This window comes from Panthera onca, chromosome C1, assembly GCF_046562875.1.
Source record: "Panthera onca isolate mPanOnc1 chromosome C1, mPanOnc1 haplotype 2, whole genome shotgun sequence".
In the NCBI taxonomy this organism is placed as follows: domain Eukaryota; kingdom Metazoa; phylum Chordata; class Mammalia; order Carnivora; family Felidae; genus Panthera; species Panthera onca.
Window position 1 is genome coordinate 163,987,300 of NC_138346.1, and position 20,423 is coordinate 164,007,722.

Sequence of the window (20,423 nt, forward strand, 5' to 3'; positions counted from 1 at the left end):
TGAAATAAATGCAGCCAAAAGCTCTTCTTTTCCTTCCCGCCTATCCTAAAAAAAGCAAGAATAAATTCCAGACCTACTATTTATTAAAAGACTCAGCTTCATAATCTTTGATCCAAAACTCCAGTATAGACTGTGGGAAGTTTAAATATATTAGGGCTGATCAAGGGAAAGACATATCAGAATAAAGCAGTATTTTAAAAGCTTTACTGCATAGCACATGGACAGGTTTGCAAGAGTTCTGGGAATTCTCTCTGGAAAGGAGACCTTCCAGAGACAGTGGGGTAAGATCAGCACTCAGAAGAGGAATGGGGCAATGGGGAGGGGGCTTTTATGTGTAGAGTATGTTGCTCAGCAGCAAAATAGGGAGTCTCTGAGTTGGAGAGGTGCCAAGGTTAATAGCCATTTGAGGTCTTTGTAGCCATAAGGTTTGCCTTTATCTATAGGTAGCATAATGGGTTGAGTTTTGTGGGGCATGCAAAGCAGGCAGACTTGAAATCGCTTTAAAAAAATACTTATTTGGACTCTTTTTAAAGCAATTGGATACATAAGAATTTGAGTTTGGCTCTGGCAGGCTTTGAGCCAGCAGTCTTAGCTTGCTGTGAAGAAATAAATATAGGGGCCAATACACAGAGGTCATCTTTAACTAATTTATGTAACCAAGACTCATAGTTTCAGAACCTTTGTTTACAACTTTATTGTCTCCACTCAAGTCAGGGGCTGATAATATCAAAGGCAATGTAAAGACAATGATGATGATATTAATAATCATGATGGCTCCCTTAATTAGGTGAGGGCCTATAATGAATCTCCTAAGAAAGAGTTGGCAGCTTTAATCCCTTTATACTGCAAATAAGGAGACTAAGTCCCAAAGCAGTGAATGCGTGAAGATTCAAACACATGAAATCTGTTTAAGTACAAAATCTGTATTTGTGTTCTATATACATTCTCTTCTTATCATGAGAATGAAGTTTTGTATGTAAATTAACCCAGATTTTCTGCAACTTTCTAAATAGCAATTCTGTTTTAGAAGATGTTCTGTTCCTCTGAAAGACCATTACTTAACTTATTCACACACACTAATGAGGTATTTTTGAAAATGTCTCATTGTCATTGAAATACTACTGGATTTTGTTAAATATGAAGAAAACATTAAGTAATTTTTATTTGTGTAAAAAATTAAAAATAGAGAAATAGTAACTATATATAGTCTCTTATTTCCTAAGAGGTGAAGATACAGCAAAGTGACTTAGCAAATGTTCAAATATTAAATATCATAGAGTTACTGAATAAGTTAGTAATTGTCTATTCTCAATTGTCTATTCAGAAGAAGTAATCAGTCAGAAAAAGTAATCAAATCTTATGGGGATTAAAAAAGCAAGCTATATAACACTTTTCCTGTAGTGTTTAATCTCACAAATTCCAAATGTCATTTTTCAAAATAGAAAATTGTGAAATAATTAATTTCAACATATGTCACAGTGAGACTTGCAGAAAAGCGGCAAAAATTTTACTTTAAAAAGAAGAGAGCAATGCCAGTGTCAACAAATGTATATATTTTCCAAGCACCAAATTCTGAGCATTTTACCAGAAAAAGTGAGCTAGACTTACAATTAAATTTCTATTGCTTTTACTGAACTTAAAAAATTCACTGAATTAAAAATAAATTCATGAGTCCCTCGTGAAGAAAGAGAGATAGATGAAAAAGGGAACTTTTTATAAGAATGCTAAGTACAACGTAGAAAAATGATAGAACATAACCATTTTGCAATCCTAAATGGGAATTCAGTTAAGGATCATCAGTGGATGCTAAAACTATTGGGTAAAAAAAATTGTTGGAGTTAGGCTGTTCATAAGCTTTCAAATCCCACACAGTAATTACCAATCACAAACTCGAAAATGTATAATGGAGGGATTTGACACCACCTCAATTATGTGGTCAAATTTAGGACCATCAGTTGTGGGAAAAAATGATATTATACGCTTCCTGATGTGACAAAAAGCATACAGCACCAACAATCTGGTAGTCTTGTCCAGAGGGGTTACCTAAATATAAAAATGAGGAAACGACTGACAAATTCAGTATCTCAGACATTTAAAAAGATGACTGGCTAAGGCTTTCTAAAAGTTTTAGGTGGTCATAAATGGAGGAGTAAAGCTAAATGCCTTTGAAGAAAGTGACAATTTTAGCAAAGACAGTATTTCTCTGCATTAAAAAACAAAACAACAAAAAACACGTGCAGTGTTAAGAAATCTGTGCAAGAGGTTTTTCGTCTTAGCCAAGAATGGTTTGATAGCTTAAAGAAGAGAAATGTTGGTCATGACATATAACACCAAAATTCAGGGAAAACCTGCAAAAATTGATGTGAGAGGCACCAATATACAACAATTTTTTCCACCATTATTCAGAAATAAAATTAAAAATAAATTGGGAGTCACTTGTACCTAATATAGATGAATCAGGTACTTCATTAATGCAAATAAGGAAACATGAGCAGAAAATAAATAATCAAATCATGTTATTATCCCTGTTTTCTGTACAACTTAAATCAAATTACTTCACTGGCTTAATTTGCACACTCTTCTCTCTGTCCCTGGGTGAATAATGTGTCATCTTATGGAATCTGAGGAAAGGCATGTTCACAGAGAAGTGGAACAAGGACCAATTATAAGCTTAATTGCGTGTCTAACAGGGAACATCAAGTATCATCAGGAATCTTGCCAGAATTCCACTAAAAAGCTTTGGATTAAGAGTCAGGAGACCTGAATTCTAGTCCCAGTTCTGCCATTAAGTAGCCACATGATCTGAATCAAATCACCTTTTACTTTTTAAGTATTCTTATCTATAAATAGAGTACCCTGGTCCCCATTACTATAATTTTCTAACTTTACCATGTCTTAAATAGATAAGAAAATACATGTTCCAGTTAATTTTTCTTTACTTGTATTTTCTATGCAAACCCATCTAGATCTTTTCCTATACTGAGATCTCCCTTAGGAATTAGCTATTGCTTTCACATCCAGCTGTACAGAGGTACAGAGCCTCTGGATCAATTCTGGAGCCACTGACTGATTTCTACTTTCTCAGGAATGTATGGAGTCCTATTAACCATAAAAATGCTTTATTTCTAAGGTGTTAAAGTGGATTACACTATAGAAATAATTTGGCAAACATGTATGTTCAAAATTTAGAGTCAAAATATTGCCAAGTACATATTAAGCCCAATTGAGCATTGAAGAAATTTTTTGTATCTTCTTCAAGAGATGGCTGTATCTTCTTCATTATTATATTTACTTAAATCTCACTTTTCTCTAGATTATTGTCCTTGTTTCTCAATGTCAAAGAATCTTTATTACATTCCCTTACAACAGAATGTTAATGAACAGAGCTTTAAAATAACTGCTGTTTCACAGTTCCTGAATTTGGATGAGATATTTAGATTCTTTACTTCTAAGTTTTTAAGTTTGCCTTTTTTAATTGACTAGAAGTTTTGAGATTTCTCAGTGATTGCATATTTTAGTCATAATTGTATGCGTCTTCTTTTGAACAGTTAGCTACATATATGTTTCCTATCTTTCATTAGATTGTGCAACACCGTCTGATTTTTTTAAAACTACAACCTTCAAAAATTGATTTTCTTTTATAAAAACATAAATGTTTCCTTTATTTAAAAAAAAACTCCTCTTTTTTTCCTGAAGTTATGATTCAGATCTTTTTAAAGGAAGTCATTATTTTAAAAATTAGCTCAGTATTAATATTACTAAATTGGAATTTTTTGCAAGTTTAATACATTTTTAATTGAAAGACTGTTTTTGTATTTTATTACATTTTCTAAGCATTAAATGGTTTGAAGAGTAGTTCCATAATTTGTATAAAAGAAATCAAATAAAATTCTTTGTCTAGTATTTTTTTAAACTAAATTAACTAGTTAGCAATAAAAATGTTCATTTTTCTGTAAAGTGAGAAAACTTAGGGATAGTATAAAGGACATTTTCACATTTCAGCTGGAAATATCAAGCAATAACTTCTTATTACTAATAAGCAAGATCTTTTAATAATGTCACTCCTAATTCATAATTCTATTGCTTATAACTGCTCAGAACATTTGATGTTGTTATCTTATCTTCAAAATGTATCAATAGAGAATCCTTAGATAGACTTGATAACATTCACAGATGGAAACCACTTTCAATAATTTTAGCATTGAATATTTTGTTCCAGATGCAGTTTTCCAATGTGTTATTCGACAAGAAGGTGAACACCTTTCAATATTACAATCCAAGTAAAAATTCACCTTGTAAAGGGTGTCTAAATACTTTGTTTTTTCTTTTTTGCCAGAGGTAAGTCAGGTGCATTTTGTTTTATGTTACCATCCTCCAAATGTATCTTATACATTTGTGTATAATGTGATGTTTCCGTGTTTTGGTAGAACAACAGCAAACACAGACAACTGGCATTACCTAGCTTATAAAGCATACCTTTTAGCAATGTGTTCCTTTCCCCTGGGCATAGCTGCAAAACTATACATCAAAGTTTACTTCTTTCATGTGTCAAATTCCTTGATTGCAAATAAAAAAGTTGTGGGGTTTTTTTTCCTAGTAGAAAAAGTAGATCTGTTTCCTTAAAATGAAGGAAATGTAATTAATTTTCACAATTCTTTGGCTATTGATGATGGAAGAAGCTGGAATTTAGAATCCAGTGTTCTCTTTCCAATTCTCTTATTCTCCACAATGGCAGATATTTGATGTAGCAAGAAATAACCAATCTGTCTTGTTCACAAGGAGGGCCCCACACAGTAGGTGCAGCCAGTGAACTGCAGGATGGCTTTATCCCTTTTTCCCTTGCTGCATATTTTATTGCCTTTAATGTGTAGCTTCATCCCTTGTTAAATGCATACTCCAGGCAATTTGACAGATGGGATGGATTTTTTTTTTTTTTGGTGTTTATATGGTATTTTCAAAGCAAGAACAAATCTGCCTTTTCAAATAGTCTCTAGTTAGAACTCCGTAAAACTGCACATGATTCTGTTTTGTGGGGGGAGAGGCGATGGGTGTTTTTTGATTAAATGGGAATTCAATATATTAGAACTTCATAGTTTCCCCCCGCCGAAAGAAAACCCAGCCAATACTTCATAAATATCAAACTATTCTATTGATAATTTAAAAAGATACATAAAAATATGGCCCTATATATTCTGAAAAAAGTAATAAAGCTGCCAGTAAATATATATCCCAGGTGACTGCCAGAGGCAGTTGATAATGCATTAAGCACCACAGGAACGTAAGGATGCAGGATGATTAAAAAGTGGTTGACATAATGATATATCGCATGTTGACTTAAATTCCTCCTGGGAACTATTTTTATACTACCCTTACATCAGAGCTGCCATAAATTAATAATCATCAAATTGATTAACAGCTTTTATTTAACCTTTTCTGTATTCATGAGAGTGAAATTATAGTAAGAGTTCATACTTATAATTGTAGAGTCTGTTTATTTAGTGTCTTCTAAGGAAATGTAAAGCCCCACATGAAATATGTAAAACCAGACTCTTCAATACAGGGTCTTACAGTGATACTCAAGTCTTGATTTGTAATTTCCAAACTCCTTAACTTAGAGCTTCCATGGAAAACCTCCTTTGTAATGGTAATTGATCTAGAAAAAGCAATTCTGTACAATATGGTTATTTTTCACATAACATGTATTAATGGACGTGCTATAAGGATCCTCTAAACTTACTCCTGCTCATATGGTACAGGATAGACCAAGAGTAACAGTGAAGAACAGTGAAAGAAAAGAGAGCGACTTAATTGAAGGTCATGTGAGTAAATGAAGCATCTAAGAAGAAAACCTGGCAATAAAGGAGTTAGCTGGCAAGAAGATGGTGGCGGGAAAGAAAAAGGAAGAGAGCATTAATGGCTTAAATAATAAAAATCTCTTAGAAAAAAGTATTTAAAATAGAAACTTAGGGGCACCTGGGTGGCTCAGTCGGTTGAGCGTCCAACTTCGGCTCAGGTCATGATCTCACGGTTCGTGGGTTTGAGTCCCGTGTCGGGCTCTGTGCTGACAGCTCAGAGCCTGGAGCCTGCTTCCGATTCTGTCTCCCTCTCTCTCTCTCTGCCCCTTCCCTGCTCATGCTCTCTCTCTCTCTCTCAAAAATAAATAATAAACATTAAAAAAATAAAATAAAATAGAAGCTTAGCACATCCTATTCCTTTCCCCACTCTCTCCTCCGATGCTGTGAGGTGGCTGCCCAACCCAGATCCGGTTGTGGATGGAACCACTCATTCTCCCAGCTGCTGGAAGGCTGCCTGTTAATGGCTCACAGGTGCATTCCTCTCTGGCACTGCCTTTTACTGAAGTGGATTATCTTGCCCAGGTTATACTCCTCTGATAACTGGTGCATGCTGGTTTAAAAACCCAGCCACCTTTTCTCACTTTGGCATAATTATGAAGGGCTTCCCCAGCTCCAGTGCTACAAATAGGCTCTGTCGAAGCCTCTGTTACTACCTCACTGTAGTTAATTTCTCTTTCTACTCAACACTCTCCAATAATCCTTATCCTTATCCTTAGATCCCATTTCCAAGGAGCCCAATCTATGACACATTTGATTCCTTATTCTACAGAATTATAAAGTCCTCCACAGGTCCTCAACAATATCTTAACCGCCAGATTCCATGAACCCTTAAACCTTGTAGTTTTTATCTAACTGTTGATCATTGTCTTTCCCTTAGCATTCTTTATACTCTTGCTTACATGTAACTGCTTTACCCTGGTTATCTTCCTACTTCTTTAAGCATTTCCCATTTTTGCTTTTGGTTTTAACTCAAGTTTTTCTTTCAGTACTCCTCTTACTTTGCTTTGTACTTTTTCTTGGGAAATCTCATGTACACTCTTGGCTTTAGTCCCCATCTTCATAGTAAAACCTTCTGAATCCAAATATTTAGCTCAGATCTCTGTCCTATATTTCAGAAACCCACTAGGTATTGGTCTCTGGATATTGTATGGCTGCTCCCAATAGACATTCTTCTACCTCCATGATCCCCACCAGTTTACCCTTCACACTATGACCAGAGGTACCACATTCAATGCTTCAATGCTTACTGCCACTGTCATTGTCCCATTGTTGTTGCTTTAAGAAGGACTTGTTCCATTTCTATTTCATAAACCTATGACTCTACACAGTTTTATAATGGTTATAAAATGTTATGATGTTCTCTCCATCCAATTTCTCTCATGCAAACTTTCTTGCTGGCAATACAGTAGAAAGGGAATGGTCCTTTGAGTCATATAGAAATAGACTGTGATGCTGATTATCCCTTTAGTTAACTGTGGTAACCGTGAAAAGTCAATTAACTAACTTCTCTGCAGCTCAGTTCTTCAACTCTCTTATAGAGATATCATGAGGGCTAAGTGAGAAAATGTGTGTATAAATGTACTTGGACTACATAAAAGTTACTCAATAAATGTCATGTTCTCTCCCTTCTGCCCTTCCTCTCCTCTCTAGGTTTATTGCTCCAGCTATGCTTTAAACAACTCAACTCAGTTTCTAAATTCCAGCTAAAAAGTACTCAACCAGACCACAGGTAGGAAGTGGGCTCTTCGTTCAGCACAGATAATTAGGAATAAAGTCAGATAGACATGGCAGCACTGGGAACTCATTCACCTGGCATCAGAACCCCTCAGGGTGCAGAAGCCAGTTGCTGGGTCATGCAGAGATCCCCAGAGCAGCACACATCTGGCCAGGAGCCTGGGGTATGCACCTGGTCATAGTCTCTCTCTGCTTATCGTGGCCTTGAGAGTCAAGTACGATTTGTATCAACTTCACTGCTTCCCTATAGTTTCCCTCTCCTACGATCACTATTTTGTGGCTTACCCCAGCATTTAGTGACTTCTTTCCTCTCATAATATTCAAAACCTTCTGACATCTAAGTTATATACAGATATTATAGGATTTAAAGAATGATGGCATCAATTTCATCCTTTATATTTTAAATATCTGTCCCTATAGATGCCACCTGTAGTCTGTAACAGCTGGTTTTCAATTTTAGGTTATTCTCAAATAAACCATATTAAATTATTTTAAATTTCTAGCAAACATGACTGATACACTTTCAGTAAGATGTTGACTTGGAGGTGGTTTAGGTTAGTTTTTTGTTTTTTGTTTTTGTTTTGTTTTGTTTTTTTTGTAGTATAGGCTTACTACATTTTTAAGGGAACCAAATATATAAACCAAATAAAGGAATACATAATTATTTGTGAAAACAGTTGAAGAGGATTTATTTAAAAATAGCAAATCCTCATTGTACATTGAAATGATTTTATTTACAAAAATTCAGTAACATTATTGTATAATTTTTGTAAGTCTCTCTGCCATTTATAAGTATAGACCTCTGACTTCTCACCTCAAAAGAGACATGGCCTCTTGAGTGATTCCTACATCTCCTGTTTCTCCCTATTCCAATCCATATGTCGCACAATTCTCAGGATTTGTCTTCCAAATTCATAGGCCTAAACGATCACTCCTTTGTGCAAGACGCACACACTCAAGAGAATGTGGATTTCATATTTTATTTATTGCTGTAACCCCAGCACTTAGAATAGGGTTAAGCTTGTAGTATATGCTCAATAAATATTGGTTGAATAAATAAATCCTATTTAAAAATAACATAAATTTGTCCTTTTTGGGGTATAATTTTCTAACGTTATATTTTCCTTTACAAACTATAAATGAAAACTTTTTTCAAAATAGTTTAGAATAGGTTAAGTTTTGAATACAAATTCTGCTTTAAATATGCTTTCCTTTGAAATAAATTTGTTTAATTTGGTTTATATTTATTGACTCAAACACTTATGTTATTTTATTTTTGTTTTATTTTTATTTTGTTATTTATTGATTTTGGGGGGTTTTTAATTCAAGTATAATTAATATACAATGTTATACTAGTTTCATTCAATACAATGACTCAACAATTCTACTCGTTACTCAGTGCTCATCACAATAAGTGTACTCAATCTCCTTCACCAATTTTACCCATCCTCTTACCCACCTTCCCTCTGGCAACCACCAGTTTGTTCTCCATATTTAAGTCTGTTTCTTCTGTTTGTTTCTTTTTTTCTTTATTTGCAAATTATGTGCTTACTATGCGTCATGTATTCTGTTGCTTCTTATGCCAATCTACTTCTTATACTGTTCTCAAATTTAAATTTTACATGAATAGCTCAAAATTCCTTATTTATAAGGAATGGGTTCTGTCATTTTCATTTGCTGCTTCATTCCCAACACCTAGACAATCTTATGAGGCAAATGCAGTTATTATGTCTTTTTTTTCAAATGAGGAAACAGAAACAATGGAAAATTAAAGAATGTGCTCTATTTTATACAGCTTTAAGTGGAAGTGCTGGATTTTAAAGTAGATAATTCAACTCCAGAACATGGACTTCAGCCACTAGACCCTGCAGCCTTCATGGCGTAGACATCTTTGTTACCCCTTGGTGCATATCTAACACCATAACTTGAAAAGAATAGGGGATTCTAAATATCACATAAGATGAATAATGATAAGAAGAAAGCTTTAATTCCCAGTGATCTTCCTAAAACTTTGTGGCAACTAGCCAATAAAACATGGAGATAAGTAAGAGAGAACCCAAGGACTTTTGGCAACTTATTTAGTGTCAGAAAAACTGAAACAAAAAACATCAATACTCTTCTCCCCATCTTGGCATTTTGTGGTACTTTTTTTCTGTTAACCCAGTAAGTCTCAGATGAGGTTTACTATCTCTCATTTATTTGACATCTCTTATCTATAAAATAACATTTTCAGGATAGCTGCTATAAAAGTATGAAATCATCTTTACGGGTGCTTGGGTGGCTTAGTCTGTTGTGTGTCCAACTCTTGATTTCGGCTCAGGTCATGATCCCAGGTCATGGGATTGAGCCATGCACTGAGCTCTGCACTGAATGTAGAGCCTGCTTAAGATTCTCTCTGTCTCTCTGTCTCTCTCTCTCTCTGTCTCTCTCTCTCTCTCTTTCTCTCTCTCTTTCTGTCTCTCTCTCTCCCTCTGCCCCTCCCTCCAGCTTGCACTTGCTCTCTGCATATAAAATAAAAACAAATTTTTAAGTCTGAAATCATCTTTGTATTCCACATTAAATATAAAATGTTCCATAATTGTAAAAACTCTTTCACTATCACAAGTGAATTAAGATTAAAATAATAAAATAATTCAAGAAGACAGACTTCCTGTCATAATCTATAAGAAATTCCCAAGTGCTTCTAAAGAAATAAATACCAACATAAATTATCTATAGAAGTATTATAGCAAAAAAGAATTAATTCTACCAGCAAAGAAAAAATGTATTTTCCCCATACACTAAAATCACACCTCAGGTGATGAAAATATTTGCAATATATATGAAAGAAAAAAGGGCTCATATATATAATATAAAAAGATCAGTTACAAAGTGATAAGAAAAAGCCAACACAATACAAAGGTAGGCAAAAATCTCAATATACAAATTGCAGAGGAGCATGTGACTAATATACATATGAAACAATGGTTCATCTCTCTAGTAGTCAGGAAAGTATAACCTGAGGTAATTCAGATATTACTTTATATCCAGTAGAATGATAAAAATAAGAAAACAGTGATTATGACTTATTTCTGAGTAGCAATGTGGGGAAAGGATGTTAACATATCTGTGACACTATAAATCACTGTAGCTTTGAGTACAATATTCACCTATTAAATATAGAAAGTCATGTGCACCACATTATGGATAATGGTAAAAACTGGAATAAGCCCTATGCAGGTCAATTTTACAAATTCTACCAAAATTACAAAAAGGCATGACTTTGTATATAGCAATTCCACTCTTCTTATGATCAGCTTGCATACATGCAAAATAAGCTATGCATATGATCATTTAGAGTAGCTTTTTGTGATAGCAAAAGACTGGGAGTTATATAAATCCACACAATGTGCTATTTAGGGGTTTGTAAAAAAATGAAAATAAAATAAGCAAGTTCTCTAAAAACAGATATGAAATTATGTCTGATATTTTCTCCTTACTGGGGAAAAAATGCCATAATCTAAGGAAAAGAAAGAAAAAATATGTATGTGTGTATACATAGGCTTATTATATATTGGAGAGATATCTCTGGAAGTCTATATAAGAAACTGACAATACCAGTTACATTGATGCACAACAATGCTAATGTACTTAGTGCCAAGTGAACTGTATACTTAAACATGGTAAATTTTATGTTATGTGTCTGTTATGTGTATTTTATCACAATGAAATGATTTAAAATCTATGTCCTATATAAAAGTAAAATAACATAATTTAAAAATTATATATGTACAAATTTACAAATGTAAAGTGTATTTATGTCCTACCAAGCTTATATCTGGGTATGTTCCCCCTTGGAAACACAAGTAAATAAATGGGGATATATTCAAGTTAGCTCATATACCATTATACTAAGAGGGAAAAACTGGAAATAGAGTAAATCATCCCCGAGTAGGGGATTGTTTAATAAAACGTACCCAGATATTATAGAATCTAATACAACTGTTAAAAAGAATACATTATGAATGGATAAATAAACTACAGTACATCTGTACAATGAAATATTATTCAGTGCTAGAAAAAATAATCTATCAAGCCACAAAAAGGTATTGAGGAAATATAAATGCATATTATTAAGTGAAAGAAGCCAATCTGAAAAGGCTACATACTGTTTGATTTCAACTATATGACATTCTAAAAAAGGCAAAACTGTAGTTATGTAAAAAGGTCAGCAGTTGTCAGGGATTAGGAGGGATGCAGGACAGAGGATTTTTAGGGGAGTGAAACTATTCTGTGTAATACTATAATGATGAATGTCATCATACATTTGTCCAAATCCACAGAATGTACAGCAGAGTGAAGCCTAATGTAAACTATGGACTTTGGATGATAATAATATGTCAACATTGATTGTAACAAATGTACAACTCTGGTGAGGCGTGTTGATGGTATGGGGGGCTATGCATGTGCAGGGTCAGGTGATATATGGGAATTCTCTGTAGTTTCCACTTAATTTTGCTGTAAACCTAAAACTGCTCTAAAAAAATAAAAAGTCTACTTTAGAAAGAATTCTAACAGAAAAAGAGGAAGAAATGAAAAAAGACATTAATCTATGCTAGTTGACATGTACAAGTTTCCATGATACACAAAAACAAGGCACACAAAGTGTTTTTTGGCAGCATCAATGCTTCTAGAGAGAGAAACTGGAAAAGCCATGTAAATGTAAACATCTGCTTTAATGATTCAAAGAGCTGAGGAAGCAACAAAACTAGTTAGTTGGGTAAGTTTTCAAAGTGGGGAGAACCAAAAAGAAAGGAGCTTTTGATGCCCAGCTCATCTCCTTTCTCTGTAAGCATTTGTCAATTCTATGATAGAATTTAGAGTCTGATAATCTGGGTTTAGTTTGATCAGAGGGCCACAACTGGGGAAAGACAGATAACTGCTTTGGGTGGTCTGGAAAGCCTAATGTAAACATTGGAGAATTGAGGAACCTTAAATGTATACTCCGCTTTGAGAGAGAGTCATTGGTATATTTTGATGCTTCGTGACACAGAACACTAGAGTTTTAGATAAAAATGTCTAAAACACAGAGCAAAATGTCCTGCCTTATCAACAAATTCATGAGAGGCAAAATCATAGTAAACACTCCAAGATTTCAGTTGAAAATCCTAGAGGGCTATGCTTCAGAAAAGGAAGCAACCAGAGACAGACTGAAGCATTCAGCCTCTACTCATTTTAATCCCGAAAAAAATTAGGTGGAATATTTTTTTCTGCTTTACTTGCCAGGATATTATCACCTGGTGACTCTAAAAGTTTTCATACTCCATGTCTGGCATTTAATAAAAAATTACTTAAAAAGGTAGGTTCATAATGGCCAAAGTATAAGGGAATAAACAGACACTAAAAATAGATGTGTAGGTGATCATGGTATTATGGACAAGAACTTCAGAATAACTACAATTGATATGTTCATGAACACAGTGGAAAAGATGGACATGATAGATCAGATGAATAGAAATAGAATTTCTCCAGATAATTAGAATTTATAAAAACGGATCCAATAGATGTTCTGTAATTGAAAAACATAGTCTCTGAAATTCAGAATTTAACAAATATTTTAAAAATCATATTAGAGGGCGCCTGGGTGGCTCAGTCAGTTGAGCATCCAACTTCGGCTCAGGTCATGATCTCACAGTTAGTGAGTTCGAGCCCTGTGACAGGCTCTGTGCTGATAGCTTGGAGCCTGAACCTGCTTCCGATTCTGTGTCTCCCTCTCTTGCTGTCCCTCTCCCCCTCACACTCTGTCTCTTTCTCTCAAAAATAAATAAACATTAAAAAATTAAAAAAAATCATATTAGAAATTGGATAATGAGCTGGAAAACAGATCAATAGACAGTACCCAATTAGAGAGAAAAAGAATATAAAATAAAGGATAGAGTACAAGAGAAATGTGGGCACAGTGGAGAGACCTATGTAACTAAAGTCCCATAAAGAAGAGAGAAAGAATGAGATTGGAACAGTACTTACAAAGATGGTGGCTAAGTATATTCCAAATTTGATGAAAAGCTCTAGCCCAGGAAAATCTATAAACTATGGGAAAATGACTGAAAAGAAAACCACCCCTGGGTATATCATAATCAAATTGCTGAAAATAAAAAAAAATGAAGAGAAAATCTTAAAAGGCTATAACAACAACCAAAACCAGCTCAATTAAAAATTAGGCAAAGTATTTGAACTGACATTTATCCAAAGATGTACAAAAGTCAATAAGCACATGAAAAGATGCTCATTAAAGCACTCATTAAAGGATAAATGGAAATTGAAACTACAATAAGATATCATTTCATATCCATTAAGATGGCTACCATCACACACACACAAAGGCACACTCACACACACTCACACACAAACAGGTGTTAGCTCAGATGTGGAAAAACTGGCTTGATTTTTGCACCATTGGTGGGAATGTAAAATGGTGCAGCCACTATGGAAAACAATATGGCAATTCCTCAGAAAACTAAAAACAGAATTATCATATAATCCAGAAATTCCACTTCTGGATATATACCCAAAAGTATTGAAGGCTTGGGTTTAAAGAGATATTTGCACACCTATGTTCATAGCAGCAATAATCACAATAGTCAAAAAGTGGAAGCAACCCAAGTATTCATCAATAGATGAATGGGTAAACAATATGTGGTATATACATGAAATGGAATATTATTCCATCTTAAAAGGAAGAGGATTCTGACATATGCTACAACATGTGCAAAACTGAGGGACATTAATGTTGAATGAAATAAGCCAATCACAAAAGTACAAATACCATAGGATCCCACTTATATGAAGTTTCTAGAGTAGTCAAATTCAGATAAAGTAGAATGGTGGCTTCCAGGGGCTACAAGACATGTAGGAAGAAATGAAAGACAGACATGTTAGAACTGTTGTGAGAACGGCGGTCATGTGAGAGCAAAGAAGGAACACAGGAGAAGGACTGGGCTTTTCCCAACAGTGGCAAATGGAGTATTTGTCAGCCTACTATGGGAAATCATTTATGAGATTACTACATGAAATAATAATGGGCCATATATAATTGATAGGATTACCCTGTAAGAAAGAGTTCTTCAACCAAAATACATTAAGTTGAATTAGCTATTCAAATCAAGTTTCAGGGAGTTATGATGATATTCTGAGAATAAGCAAATCTGAGTTAAAAATATGAAACTCTGCAAGACAAATCTGGAAAACATAATTCTATTATTGGGATTGATATATGAAGAAGATAAGGTAAAGAATAAAGGTGCTATATTGGAAAGGATTCACAAATTCATCTGGCCTCCAAAGATGGATTGTCTCCATGGGGTTCCCAAGCACTGACAGATAGCTAAAAGTTTTTTCTCATTCAGTCATCCTCCTCCAAGGCATCTCAGCAGCGTTTGACATGGCTAACCTCTATGAATATTTCTGCTTTTGTTTCTTTAAAAAACAGAACAAAATACTGGAAGCCAGTTTTCCTCTAACTGCTGACCACTGCTCAGTTTTTGTGGCTGATTCCTCTTTCTCTAAGCAGAATTTTGATGACTGAATATTGATCCTAGGAACTATACCTATGGTAATATTCCCCTTCCACTGTGTACATGTTTTCCGCCTGGTGAAATCCTGGTGGCTTCAACCACTGAGTCTATTCAGAGAAATCTTCTAATCCTACCTCCAGTTCTGCATTTTCACCAACCCTGAGATGTCCCCATTTCGCTATGTGCTCCAGGCACCTGAACTTCACATTCTGAACTAAAGTTACCATTTTAACATCCTCTACTGAAGGTAAACTCCTCTTCTCTTAATGCTCCAGATTTCGAATAATGGGGTCACTATGCATCCAAATGAAGTTCCTATAGAATCCAGTGAAGAAGGTATTGTTTCAAATCAAAGTCCTCCTCTCTCTCTCTAATGCCATCACTTTAGTTTGAGTCCTAAGTTCCCCAGCAAGTGTCAGTTTCCTGGGCTCCCACCACCAGACTCTCTCATCTTCCAGATGTTTTTCTTTTAAAAAATAATTCTTCTTTTAAGTTCTTTAATTCCTTTTAAATTATAGTCTTCTTCATTTCCTTCTGAGCTGAAATTGATGCTATTACCAAGGCATTTCTAAACACATTTTCAGAATTTTCTCTCCTTTAATACAAAGACAGCCCCACTGAACTATTTAAAAGTCTGAATTTTGAATTTCAAAATACTTACACCTTATAGTGTAAGCTTGTATCACTGTATGACATCCTAAGATAAAAAGTCTAAGTTTATAAACCAGATTCATTAGGCTTTCATTCATGCTTTTTTATCTCTGAAGTGTTTTTTGAGTTATTGTTTAGCATTCTTCTTATCAAAATATGTGGTTTCAATTGTATAAACATTTGATATAATTTGTATGTGAGGTGTTTATCAACCATGATTTACCATTTATAAAGCCTTAACAAAAAGACTGAAAGGGAAGAAACTTTTTTTGGCTTATATAATTCTTTAGGAATCTGTACTGTTAAGCAATTGAAATATAATTTTAAATGATGTCTGTAATTATAGAAATTTCTACTACTATAGGATTTTAAATTAAAATACATATATAATTTCTAAAAGTTTTGATTGTGGATACTGCCATAATTTCTTATAGATTTTTCTTTGCAGACATATCTTAATCACCATCAATTGCAAAATATCTGTTAAATTAAGAACTAATTATATTATTATCCTAAAGAATACATGTATATTGTGTATATATGTGCATATAAATATGTTTATGTGTGTGTATATGTGTAATTTTAACATGTAAAATCAGTTTCTAAGTGCAGACTTAGTTCCTTAATCCATACCAATGAAAGACTTGATGCAAATACTTTCTAAAATAAGTTTAGTTTTAACATTTTCTGATTCTATTACAATCTCCAAGATGCATTTCAGGAGAAAGAATCAGCTTCAAACACTTTAATATGGAACAATGAGATTTTCAAAGATTCTTGTTGCCATTCAAATAATCTTATTTACCCTTTCCACATTCTTAAGTCTTTTTTAAAATCCATTCATCCAAACATTACATGCTTTTATCATTGAACCTCCTATTTCATTTCTTGAAAATGTCAGTGAGTACTGATGAAGGGAAAGTTCCTGCTTTATGTCTGGATTTCATTTGATATCACCTTGAAATTTTAAAATGTAACCTTCAAAAGTGAATGTAACTTCATTCTCTTTCTTAAAAGCATGATTGTATTATAATTCTTATTAATGGTTTAGGAGAGGAATTAATACATTTATACAGTGGTTGAATGTGTTGCAAGATACAGGGAGATTATCACTCTTTTCAGAAAGGAATATATTGTTGAATTAGGTCTCTAAAAATAAGACCTAGGAAAAGATACAATATTTAAACTCATCTTTTTGACCAAAATCACTTCATTATTATTGACCAAAATTCTGTTTCCTGAAATCCATAGTTACCAATTTTCTTCCTAACTATTTTTGTGATGTAATATAGTTAACACAAATACTACTAAATATGAATTTAAAATTACAAGGCTATTTGTAATTATAGAGTAAAATTCCCAGAACACTACTGAATTCTATATACTTAAGCATAGTAAAATAACATAGTATCTACTTGCTAGTTATTCCTGTCTCTGCAGACTTCTAGGTTGTGACCACTTTGACTTGCATTTTTTTCATGTAGCGGGCTCCTTTAAAAAAAAAAAAGAAAATTTAAAAAGTTTTAATTACTGTACTTATAAATTGACAAATGCATCTAAATGAACATAATAAGCAAGAATGGAATGTGAAGAGCTTAATCAGATGTTTTTCTAATTGTCAGATTACACATCTTAATCAGAATAATTCCACAAACACTACCATTTTAAATATTTGAGCTTTGAATATATAAATTCAGTGTGGAATAAAGAATGATAATATTGTCCAATATTCCTTCTAAAAACAATTCTGTTTCTGCGAGGAAAATTCTTTGTATAGTGATTTTCTTCCTTGTGTGTTTGATTCCTAATAACTACATAATAAATGTGAAATGTTATTTTTACCTTGTTTTTAAAAATTACAGAAACAGAATTTCTTTTAAAATATTTCATAATTTAGATTCTTACAGGTAAGAGTTGCCTTTCCTCTAATTATTTTGAATGAATAAAGTTTTATGTTCTCACTATTACACCTTCAACCCTGATTTGGTAATTCCCAGTGATCATTAAAACAAAGTGCTTTGACACTGGCACTTATTACGTGTGTGGATACTCATAGCTTAATGTGTTTGATATAGTACAATGAAAATAACCCAGCCTAGAATACCCATATGCATTTGTAATAATCAAATTTATTTTTTTAAAGTGACTTTAATGAGATTAATGCACATACGCACATTTATTTAGTATTGTAGTTTGCACTCGATATGTTACAACCTATGGTTGACAGGGGAAATAAAGAAGAAAATGACACCTTGAAATTATTTTTTTGAATACTTAATGTAAAGGCTTCATATTTATAAAACCCAAGAATTTCGATATAATTATTAAATGTATAAGTCAGGACTATAAGGTGATGAGGGAACCTAGGGCAAGCTGAAAGGCCTCAAAGGCTCTACTACCCCTTACCCCCAGGTGGGATATGTGTGATATTCCTGGCTGCCCGAGAACAAAGGAAAGGAGAAAAACAAATGGCTAAGTGGTAGAGATCATAGTCCTGCAGGACCTAAGTCTCCATCACCCCCCAATGGTGATGTGGGAAACCAAAGTAGAAGGAAATGGCAGACAAAACGAAATTTCCTTCTAACCTGCAGCCCATTGACAAACACTTGAGGCTGGCAGAATAAAACATTTCTCCTGGAACTCCCTACTGTCTTAATGCTAATACTTTGCTAGAGGGAAAAAAATAACCCTAAGCTAGACAATAGCTAAGCCTCCACTATACAGGGAGTCTTGTTTAGCATATGAAAATCTCACTGAAAACTTCCCCTGGACTTTACCTCCCCCAACAACCAGTGTCTCCTCATGGTCCCAGGGCAGCTCTTCCAACTTACAGGTCCTATCCCCGTGCTTCAATAAAATCACGTTTTTGCACCAATGACATCTTCAAGAATTCTTTCTTGGCTGTCAGCTCCAGACCCCATGAACCCCACAAACCCCACTGTCACCCCAAAAACCTCATCATATGTAACCTCCATTTATCAGTGGAACAGAGAAGGATTTAGTTGACACAGAGTCAGGCAGAGCCTGGTGTGTTTTAGGAGTCATAAAAGAAAGCTTTATTGATATTATTTAATGCAATTATCTAATAAAAAATTTGAAAAGGGGCATTAAAGGACTAAGAAAATATTCAAGATCTGCTTAATAAAGCCAATTGTACATGGTGACATTCAGGTACCAAAAAAATCTCTTCTTGAAATTAAGACTCTAAAAGATATTTCGGAAGATAAAAACTGTAATGAAATATATAAATAGCAATTGAAATGCTGGAGATTATGTTTATTTAATTGATGCAATTATTTACTTGTATAAAATGCATGGTTTTAAAATAAGGCTTAGCAAACCATATGTTTAGGCTAAAGTAATTTTCTGATTATAAATGCAATATTAAAATGAAATAGAAATTAACAATTTTTGTAGTTATTCTTAATACTTTTGTCTTTTCATTTATACTAAAATCGAAAATGATTTACCTATCACCATTACAGGTTACATAATGAAATGCTTACAGCCTGCAATATAGTATACTGAATTCTGTAGAACTTCACAGATGCAGTCTGATTCAATACCATTTAACATAGTCTAGAGTCTAGATTAGAAAACTAGAATCATCTATTGTAACTTCTTTATCTGTATAGCGGCGATAATAATTAACCTTAAGTGTCTCACAAATAGTTTTTTAAAAAATAATATAAAGTAAAGTAAGTTTTTAGTAGCTAAGCATACAACTTAGGAGATCTGTCTTTGCTATTATTTTGTTTTATTGTAACAAGTAAAATTATAAGCTTAAAATATACTATTCTAGTGCCTAAAAAAGTGATATATACTTTAAAATAAATTATTATATTATTGTTTTCTGTTTTCTTCTTGCTACTTTGTTGGAAATAAAAATTGTCCCTCTACTTCAGGCAGATTCCCATTCAATATAATGAAAAAAAGTCTGAATTATTAATATTATTATTACAGTTATATTATTATACTATATGATCCCATAGTATAGTATACTATACTATACTATTATAATAGTTATATCATTATATTATTATAGTATAATATATAGTTCCGTTATTTTGAGAATGAGTAGATTTGCTTTTGTTATTTGCAAATCGCTGGAATTGGGCCTTGCCATGGCTAGCTGGGCATGCACACTCAGCAGGAAATGGAAACAATGTTAGGAGGACACACACTCTTTTAAACACAGTATTTTATTTTACTTCTATAAATGACCTAATATACTTAGTTACAGATAAAACCACATTTTTAAAGCTGATGTTGAAGGGGAAAAAAGGAACTCTTTGGTTATAATAGAGACTAGCATACCAGCCTTGATGGCAACCTTTTACTAAATAACTTAAAATGCTTAAAAGAGAAAGAATTTTCCAGTGTGTGTGTGTGTGTGTGTGTGTGTGTGTGTGTTTTGTTTTTTGTTTTCTGTTTGTTTTTTTCCCAGCACTATCACCGTCCCAGTTGGTGCATTGTATGTTTGGTTAAGTGCCTGAGCCCCAGGTTAAAGTCCATTTTCAAAGACTTAGTGCAAGAGCTTACATATGGAAGCATTGTGTGCAAGTCTTTTGGAAGGTTTCTTGCTTCAGGGTACACTCATTTTGTGGTATTTCTGGTTTCCAGTTTTTCA

At 33.7% G+C, this 20,423-nt stretch overlaps 1 protein-coding gene across 7 annotated transcripts in view; it reads right to left on the reverse strand.

Annotated features, from left to right (window-relative positions):
- The window catches only part of LRRC7 (leucine rich repeat containing 7), a 561,274-nt gene that overhangs the window by 401,470 nt on the left and 139,381 nt on the right, over window positions 1–20,423 (reverse strand). Inside the window, exon 3 of one of the 7 annotated variants that reach the window (XM_078451793.2) lies at window positions 17,209–17,284. The exons of the other annotated variants lie outside the window; for them this stretch is intronic. Coding sequence (XP_078307919.1) covers window position 17,209 — 1 coding nt within the window. The 5' untranslated portion in view covers window positions 17,210–17,284. The remainder of the gene's footprint in view (window positions 1–17,208; window positions 17,285–20,423) is intronic. 7 annotated transcript variants of the gene reach the window in all.